This window comes from Orbicella faveolata, unplaced genomic scaffold (genome assembly GCF_042242905.1).
Source record: "Orbicella faveolata isolate gen_17 unplaced genomic scaffold, um_ofav_v1 contig_25, whole genome shotgun sequence".
Taxonomy (NCBI): Eukaryota; Metazoa; Cnidaria; class Anthozoa; order Scleractinia; family Merulinidae; genus Orbicella; species Orbicella faveolata.
In genome coordinates this window covers 19,923,662-19,932,500 of record NW_028301553.1, presented here as the reverse complement: position 1 = coordinate 19,932,500, position 8,839 = coordinate 19,923,662, and the positions used below count along the sequence as shown (strand labels likewise).

Genomic DNA, 8,839 nt, shown 5'->3' with positions numbered 1-8,839 from the left:
CCCCGGTTGTCAGGCTTATCAATACCTCTACAAATCCTCTCACAGCTGCGTTGCTGTTCCTTTTGTTGTTTTGTGGCTTGCGACTAATTTCCTTCCACTATAGGCATTCTGAGTAAACTATCAGTGTGACGAGACAACGAGGAGCTCCATTAATAAAAGATTTAATGAGTAGTACAGTAGCTTTGCACATGTGTTATACTTCTTTTTTAGTTTTTTTTTAATCTATTTTCTACTGCGGAAAAATGTCTTGTGACCTGAGAGAGAATATTCAATGTTTCGATAGATCTTAACGTTGTCTTTGAATATTTAAGTACGAAAAAGTTGAATATAATTTTAGAAATCTTTGTCCTTAGCGTGTGTGGAATGGTTGCTCACTGATCCTATATTCATGTATACCATCCAGCGGTATTTATGTTATCGTGTTCTTTGATAACCGTGAGTTTTTTCATTGCAGCCCGAAGAAGATGTTTCACAGTTCAAGTTTTCGAAGTTCGCAGCCACGTACTTTCAAGGAGGAGTCACTCCTGCATACATCAGACGACCACTGAAACAGTCTCTCCTACCGCTGACCAGTGAGGCGGACAGCATGGTAAGAGACAGACACATTCTTATGCCTTTATGACGTGTTGACGTCATCTGTGCCCGTGTAGACAGTCCACACCAAAATGAATCTTTTTTGTATACGACAATTTCTGTAGTATTTGGCTTTCATCGAGCAAATATTTTACGGTAATGTTTGTTAGGAGAATGGAAACATGTTTTTGAAAGAACAGATATTTCTTGTTTCTATTTGACACACCGGAATTTATTTTGTAAAGTAGTTCCTCGTATCCAATTCTTCATGTTTCGCTTCTCAGTTCAAGCTCAAAGTTTTGAATTGATTAACTTTGTACGATTAGATGATTTAACATGTCCAATAATTGTGAGAAAGGAGTCAATCAGGTCACTCACAAAGTCATATTTACCTGACTACACCTAGATATCTAGTCAGCATATCAGTGTGATCTAAGGCCTTGAAACATCTCTCGGCAGGCTGCATTAGCTGTGTGGATTACAATTCTAAGATTCTTGGGAGATTTGCCGGAGCCCAAGTACATCACTTCACAACCAGACACCAAGGTATCGTGGTATATACAACATGAGACTCGACAGTTACATGGAAATGAATAACCCACCCTACAAAATGCATCGTCTTGAGTAGCTTGATTGTTAAAGTTGAGGCATTGCAATGTGACGGCGCAATTTAGTTTATCGGCATAGTAAAATCTGCAAGGTGGAGATGCGGTGGCCTCATGGTTAGTGCGCTCGACTCGGGATTGAGCGGTCTGGGTTCGAACCCTGACCGGGGACATTGTGTTGTGTTCTTAACTCTCACAGTGCCTCTCTCCACCCAGGTGTATTAATGGGTACCGGTGAATGTAATGTTGGGGTTAACCCTGCGATGTACTAGCTTCCCATCAAGGGGGAGAAGAAACCGGGATAAGCTCCGGCCTGATGAGCCACTTGGCTCGTATGCAGACTTAACCAAAATCTGCAAGACTAGACTGCGGACTAGTTTTCCAGAGCTTAAAGAAGTACATGTATAGTGGAAAAAATCTGGTCCAGCCTAGAACGTGTTTTTAGTCGCTCAGTGAAACCTCTTTCAGATTTTCTACTCCGGCGGCATTGATTCGTTTCCTTATGTAGTGTACGAATTGTATCTGCACAGGATAACTCTGTGATGAGCAAGATATACGATACACTTGGTAGGAAATACAAGGCAAAGGGAATCGATGGAGTGCAAGACTTTGGGGTGTGTATGCACACTTTTCTGCTCAATTTTTGTGTGTTTAACGTTTTATTCTTGCCTAATAGGATGGGAAGGCCAAGGGAAGCAGTATGGCTGAGTGGTTAGGGCGCCGGACTTGGGGTTGCGGGTTCAAGTCCCGTTCTGACCACTAAGCTGGAGTTGTTTCTCGGTAGACCCTAGTTCAACTACCCGGTCATGTTTGTAAATAGCCAACTGTTCCCTCCCGCCAGTTGGTATTTGTAAGCCTACTATGTTTATTTGAAATATTTCTTTCTTTCAGTTTAAGTGGCATGCCTGAGAACTAGCTAGCTGAAGCTAAGCGCATCGACCACTATAAACATTCAACATTTTTAACATATTCGATGTATCCTCATAACGTTTCAGGGATCTAGCAATGCATTGAGTAAAGAGAAAAGAGAAACACTTCGAAAGAAAATCGTGTCACTAACGTTGAAAAAGAAGTCAAAAATAACCAAGGTGGGTCATGTGGTCAACAATACAAATTGTTTCAAATATATAAAATTGAACTTGGAAAACTGTTTAACAGTGAAGAATGTCATTCGAAGTACTGCTCACAACCGACCGTCACACTTTATTCCCAGAAACTTTGTGTTGTGTTTTGTCGCGTTGCGTTGCGTTGCGTTGCGTTGCGTTGTGTTTGTTGGGTTGGGTTGTGTACGAGGTGTGTCGTATTTTGACTTCCCTGCCGTAGGATATTACTAATCATTTCGAAAGTATCTTTATTTTTCTGATGTCAACGCATCAAACATTTAATTTTGGGCTTTTTAGGATGTGACAGCAAAGTTAAAAGAAGCAGAAGAAAGTGGAACCCTGACTGAAGGCTATGGCCCTCTGTCAGCTCAAGATCGACCGACCTCCAACTTAGAAAAACTTCACTTCATTATTGGCCACGGGATATTAAGACCTGACCTCAGAGATGAAATTTACTGTCAGATTTGTAAACAGTTAAGTCAAAATCCTTCCAAGTCCAGTCATGCGCGAGGATGGATTCTAATGTCACTTTGTCTTGGATGTTTTGCGCCATCAGAAAAGGTTAGTCAACACTCATTTCCTGTGCTCCTGTCCCTGCCTCTATAGTGTAACTGATCTCTTTCAACTTCTTAAACTTCCTTTCCAAAACTCTTTGTAACGAGTCTCAAACAATTGTTTTAACGTCAGTTAAAAAAAAAAATTGGACATAATCGAAGTGATGTATTATTTTCTCTATTGGACCATTCTTGTGAATTAATAGCATGCCGATACAACCACCGCACGTCGCTACCGAAAATCAAACTTACGAGAAGTGATAAGAAGTGGTTGTAACCCTAGGCTAATGAATTCACAGCTAACTCACTCATCTGTTTATGGTTGTAAGTTCGACTTCAAAGTAAGTCTGTTTCTTGCTTTCCATATTCTTTTCATTCATTTCCTGTATTTCATTCTTTTCTGGGGTATTTTTCCTGTTGCTGCTGTAGTTTGTTAAATACCTAAAGTGTTTCATTGGAGACGGACCCCCTGGATATGCGCCATATTGTGAGGAGAGGCTAAGAAGAACACAGCAGAATGGATGTCGGCACCAGCCCCCCAGCTGGCTTGAGTTACAGGTACACGGGTGATTCTAGTTTTTCTGTTTTAGTCGTGCACTAATATATAGAGTCTTGATTTGATATGAAGCTTTAGTATTTTTTCCAATAAAACATCCATTCAATGTTTCTTTTTTAAAACTTATTTGATGTGTTCCAATTGACCAGGCTACTAAATCCAAGAAGCCTCTGATGTTGCCAATAACATTCATGGATGGAACAACAAAGACTCTTCTAGCGGACTCCGCTACAACAGCAAAGGAACTGTGCAGTCAGCTGGCTGACAAGATCTCACTCACAGATCAGTTTGGATTTTCACTGTACATTGCACTCTTTGACAAGGTACGTGTTCTACACGGCTCAACAGGCAAGTTTGGAAAACTTCACAATAATACATATCTTACTGATTGGCGTTATTCCAGATCACTTTGGGGTATGATACTTACAACCTTACTGGACTTGTTCTTACTGTAGGTGTCAAGTCTCGGTAGTGGAAGTGATCACGTGATGGATGCCATTTCACAGTGTGAACAGTACGCTAAAGAGAAAGGAGCGAAGGAGATGAACGCACCATGGCGGTTGTTCTTTAGGAAAGAAATCTTCTCTCCATGGCACGATCCTACCGTGGATCAAATAGGCACAAATCTTATTTACCAACAGGTGGTCAGAGGAGTTAAGTTTGGGGAATATCGCTGTGATAAGGTGAGGTCACATCTCACGTCACTGTAGTTATGGCATGGTGCGGGCTTAATCTCGTCTCTGTCTTGTATCTTGTTGCTGTATTTGGAGACCCTGCAGTCAGCTTCAGGGCAGGCAAACTTCTTACTTTTAGTTATAATTATGTGGCTGTTGTTATATTTATAAGGACACGCGACTTGCACTCTGTAACAGCAGCTCATTGGGTCAGGTCTATCCAGCTCATTCATTTCAGAGACCAAATCAAATGGAGACCAGCTTTATATTTACCACCACAATGCTGATCTCGTTTTCTTGAAGACACATTTTTTGTTTTGTTTTTGTTTGTTTCCTTTGGTTTTTAGTTTAGCGTAATGTATTAACACAAGAACTTTTCACCTTGTTTACAGGATGAAGATTTGGCAGACGTGGCTGCTAAGCAGTACTATGTTGAGTATGGTAAGGAAATGCTACCAGACAGACTACTCAACCTACTGCCCTCTTACCTCCCTGAGAGTCAGCTGCAGGGGGGTAGGGTAGGGTTAGAGAAGTGGGCTCACCTTGTAATGAACTGCCATAAAAAGGTACGTTACACCAACAAACACATTTTAAGTTAACATCACTAAGGCTTTTTCCTTTTTTTGTTTAACCTAGACTGCAAAACATTTCATTTAACGTGCGTCTCCTGTACAATGTGCATACGCGACGTTCAAAAGAGAGTTGGGTAAAGTATGGATACAAGAAGGGATGTTGAGGAAAGTATGAATTCGTAGAGAGAGATTGGGGGAGTGTGAATTCGTGGAGAGAGATTGGGGGAGTGTGAATTCGTGGAGAGAGATTGGGGGAGTGTGAATTCGTGGAGAGAGATTGGGGGAAGTGTGAATACGTAGAGGAAGATTGGGGGAGTGTGAATTCGTGGAGAGAGATTGAGGGAGTGTGAATTCGTGGAGAGAGATTGGGGGAGTGTGAATTCGTGGAGAGAGATTGGGGGAGTGTGAATTCGTGGAGAGAGATTGGGGGAGTGTGAATTCGTGGAGAGAGATTGGGGGAAGTGTGAATACGTAGAGGAAGATTGGGGGAGTGTGAATTCGTGGAGAGAGATTGAGGGAGTGTGAATTCGTGGAGAGAGATTGGGGGAGTGTGAATTCGTGGAGAGAGATTGGGGGAGTGTGAATTCGTGGAGAGAGATTGGGGGAGTGTGAATTCGTGGAGAGAGATTGGGGGAAGTGTGAATACGTAGAGGGAGATTGCGGATACTTGAAGAGAAAAGAAGAGAGTGTGCAATGCGTAGAGAGAGATTGAAGTGAAAGAATACGTGAAGACATTGGAGAGAGGCTGGGAATTCCATTCATGTACCAAGGTGCTTGTGTTTGATATTGTATGTGTACCGTTTAACAGGGATACTACACGGCTGAGAAGATTAATCCTCAGAGCGTCAAAGAAGATATTGTCAACTACGCTCGTTATAAGTGGCCACTGTTGTTCTCTCGATTTTATGAAGCTTACCAGTTTTCAGGCCCCAGTCTGCCACAGAATGACGTGATAGTAGCAGTGAACTGGACTGGAGTTTATGTTGTTGATGATCAAGAACATGTGCTGCTTGATCTTCAGTTTCCCGAGATCACTACTGTCACAAGCATAAGGTAAATAATATCACCTCCTAAAGCTGTTTTCTAACATCATTACAGTACTACACACTTTCATATCTGTTGATTATTCACGAATTGACACTGTAAAGGATTTGATGCTCATATTAGATGGTGCAGTGGTGAGAGCACTCGCCTCCCACCAATGTGGCCTGGGTTCGATTAAGGCCCGGTGCCATTTGTGAGTTGAGTTTTTTGTTGATTCTAGCCTTGCTTGGAGGGTTTCTCTCTGGGTTCTCCGGTTTTCCTCCCTCCACAAAAACCAACATTTGTAAATTCCAGTTCGACCAGGATAGAGGACCCGGATGAAAACCAGCTAAGACTGATGTGGCTTCCTCTCTATACATTGTAATTTATTTATGACGACCATAACTGAGAGTCTCCAGAGATCACAGGCTTACCAGCCTCTAGTTGTTGTTTCCTTTCACCTGTACATTGTTCCTTTTTTTTTTGCTGTGTATCATTATTCTAGTTTTGTGAGTTATTCTATCACAAGGGTAACAGTTAGGGTCACTACTAAATTAACAGATAGTTTCTCTCGAAACATTTTTTTGAATGTAACGGAAAATGTTTTCTTATTGTTCTATGACGTGATGATTTGAAACGTGTCTTAACTACATTTCAGTTAATTATAAAAGGGAATTGTTTGACGAAGTTTTTCAGTATCCAACAGACAATTGTTGTGTGTGTGTGGCAGGACCTTGAAGTCAGAGAGCTCAAGTTTTACACTTACCACAGTCAAAGGAGACGAATACACTTTCACGTCAGCTAACTCTGATGACATCCAAGAGCTGGTACAGTTCTTCCTTGAGGGATTAAGAAAAAGATCCAAATATGTCGTGGCAATGGTTGACTATCAGAGTCCAGGTGGGGATGTAGTGCTTTTATCTCCGTCCCCTCCCCAGTGAGAATGACCTTGTTGTCATAGTTATTGACCTTGACCTCATTTTTCTCTGCCCAATTAAAATCAACTTTAGCTTAATCTTATCAGTTATTTAATTTTATTCCTTTATTTTGCTTTCCTTGCAAACGATTTTTTTGAAGTGTCATCAAGTTTCATTGAATCTGAGCAACAATTGCGACATAATCGTCCAAATAGTTTTGACGTGACCACCTTACACAAGTCGATACAAAATCAGTTAAGGTAGTAAGACATGGCCACTTTAATACACAGCAGTTTGTTTGTTTGTTTTCAGCTGAGAGCTCATCATTCCTGAGTTTCAAGAAAGGTGATTTGATCATTCTTGAGAGTGACACAGGAGAGACAGTTCTGAACTCTGGATGGTGTTCTGGAATCTGTGAAAGGACCGGAAGGAAAGGAGACTTTCCGGCTGAATGTGTTTATGTACTGCCCACCATTGCTAAACCATCATCTGATACTCTGGTAAGCTGACTGCAGCGTACATGACGATATCATTGTTAGGAATAAAACAAAGAAAGCATGTCCAAACAATGTTGGCTTTTTAAACTTGTAAATTATTTTTCTTTGGGAGTGTTCATACACTTATCTCAGGCTCTACATTGCTAAAAATTAATAGCTTTCTCATCTCAACTGAACCTCAAGAATAACAGCTCGTATAGTGTAGTGTGTAGCATAGTGTTTAGGTGTGGTATTTCTGTTTTAGATGTTTGTTTTCAATGTCATATTGTCGGTAATATCAAAGATATTTTTACAGTGAAACCTGATAATCTAGAATCTTTTTAGTCCAGGTGCGCGATTGTTTATGGGAATGGATGGCAGTACGTTTTTATTTTTATATTTTATTTCCGGTAAACCTTTTTAGATGTTGCCACCCTTCCCCTCCCCCGTAAACAAATATGTCGAACCTTTGCTCATGATGCTGGTTGATTTTTGTCGATAAAATCAATCAAGCTAAGCGTCTGGTGTATGTGATGTACTTACTCCATGTCCTGCTGTTTGGTTGAGTCTTGAGTAACGCGTCAAACCATATCACCCTATCCTCAAGCACTTTGTGTTGAACGAGACTTTTAATTACTTATGTAATTGGTCGTCTCTATTTTATAAGACGTTTCTCATTTATTATTTACATGAGTTAAACAGATTGACTTTTTCTTTTCCAAGATCCATGATGTGGTAAATTTGGAAGAGCTTATCACTGGGTGAAACGAACTTTTGTTAAAGCTGAACTATTTGTTGATCATATTGTGGTACACTTCTCACACTTTCACATTTGTGATTTTGTTTCGTGCACGAATTATTTAACGCATCGCTTCACAGCGGGTGATGACTACCTACAACGCTAGTTTGTTTACAAAATAATCAATATTTCTTTGGCAAAATCTCAAAATTATTGAAAACCGAGGGATCTTAGAGCAGATTGTTGTGATGAAGTCCAAAAAAATGCATTCAGCGATCCTTGCTGGATTTCCTTGTTCTCATAGAAAGTACATTTGGTTCTACAACTCTGGCGTAAGTTCACTTCAAATATCTATCATTGTATCTTCCACGGAGAAATTGCAATATCTTCTGCGTTGCTAACACACCTTTAATAAGTGCGATAAGTTTTTTTTGTGATATTTTTACAGCAACATTCACTGATTCGTAAACACATTTTAACAGGCGTTATTCAATGATCAGTCTCTGGAAAGTTCGGAAAAGATCATCGCCACAACTCACACAGCTATTTACCCAGAGGAGGTTGAAACGTTTGAAAAGCCTTACACTTTAGAGGAATATTCCATCGAGCACTTTCTACCACCCCCTAAGAGAACATTGAGCAAAGCATTGCAGTCACAAGTCAAGAGAAGAGACAAGAACATACCATGGGCTTTTACCAAGGTATTTTAGCTCAGTTTACACTTAGTTCTTTGCACCTGTCTAATTTTAATTCATAAAGAGCGGTTATCAATAACTGTGCGCAGAAAAAAAGACATTGCTTTGTTTGGGAATTTTCAAACTGTTGTCCTGTTTCTTGTGATGTATTTTATGAAGACATCTAAACAACAGTGTCATCATTTTTTGAGGTGTTGAGTTGAATCCTCCAAGGGTTTAAAATGACTGCTATGTTCTGCTCTTGGTTACTTGCCACAATAATCAGTCCTCAGGCGTCTCGACTGTTTACCCTCGGCACCAGAGAGAGGGTTACGGATATACAGAATAAATATCATGAGTGAACCATATTGCG

At 40.5% G+C, this 8,839-nt stretch overlaps 1 protein-coding gene across 1 annotated transcript in view; it reads left to right on the top strand.

Moving 5' to 3' along the window:
- Positions 1-8,839, top strand: part of LOC110066556 (unconventional myosin-VIIa-like) — a 48,997-nt gene that overhangs the window by 29,565 nt on the left and 10,593 nt on the right. Inside the window, exons 27-39 of the mRNA XM_089294462.1 lie at positions 455-589; positions 1,033-1,119; positions 1,709-1,792; positions 2,174-2,266; positions 2,579-2,842; positions 3,265-3,393; positions 3,541-3,714; positions 3,847-4,074; positions 4,458-4,631; positions 5,446-5,690; positions 6,391-6,560; positions 6,890-7,077; positions 8,275-8,493. Of these exons, the coding sequence (XP_089150588.1) occupies positions 455-589; positions 1,033-1,119; positions 1,709-1,792; positions 2,174-2,266; positions 2,579-2,842; positions 3,265-3,393; positions 3,541-3,714; positions 3,847-4,074; positions 4,458-4,631; positions 5,446-5,690; positions 6,391-6,560; positions 6,890-7,077; positions 8,275-8,493 (2,190 nt within the window). The remainder of the gene's footprint in view (positions 1-454; positions 590-1,032; positions 1,120-1,708; positions 1,793-2,173; positions 2,267-2,578; positions 2,843-3,264; positions 3,394-3,540; positions 3,715-3,846; positions 4,075-4,457; positions 4,632-5,445; positions 5,691-6,390; positions 6,561-6,889; positions 7,078-8,274; positions 8,494-8,839) is intronic.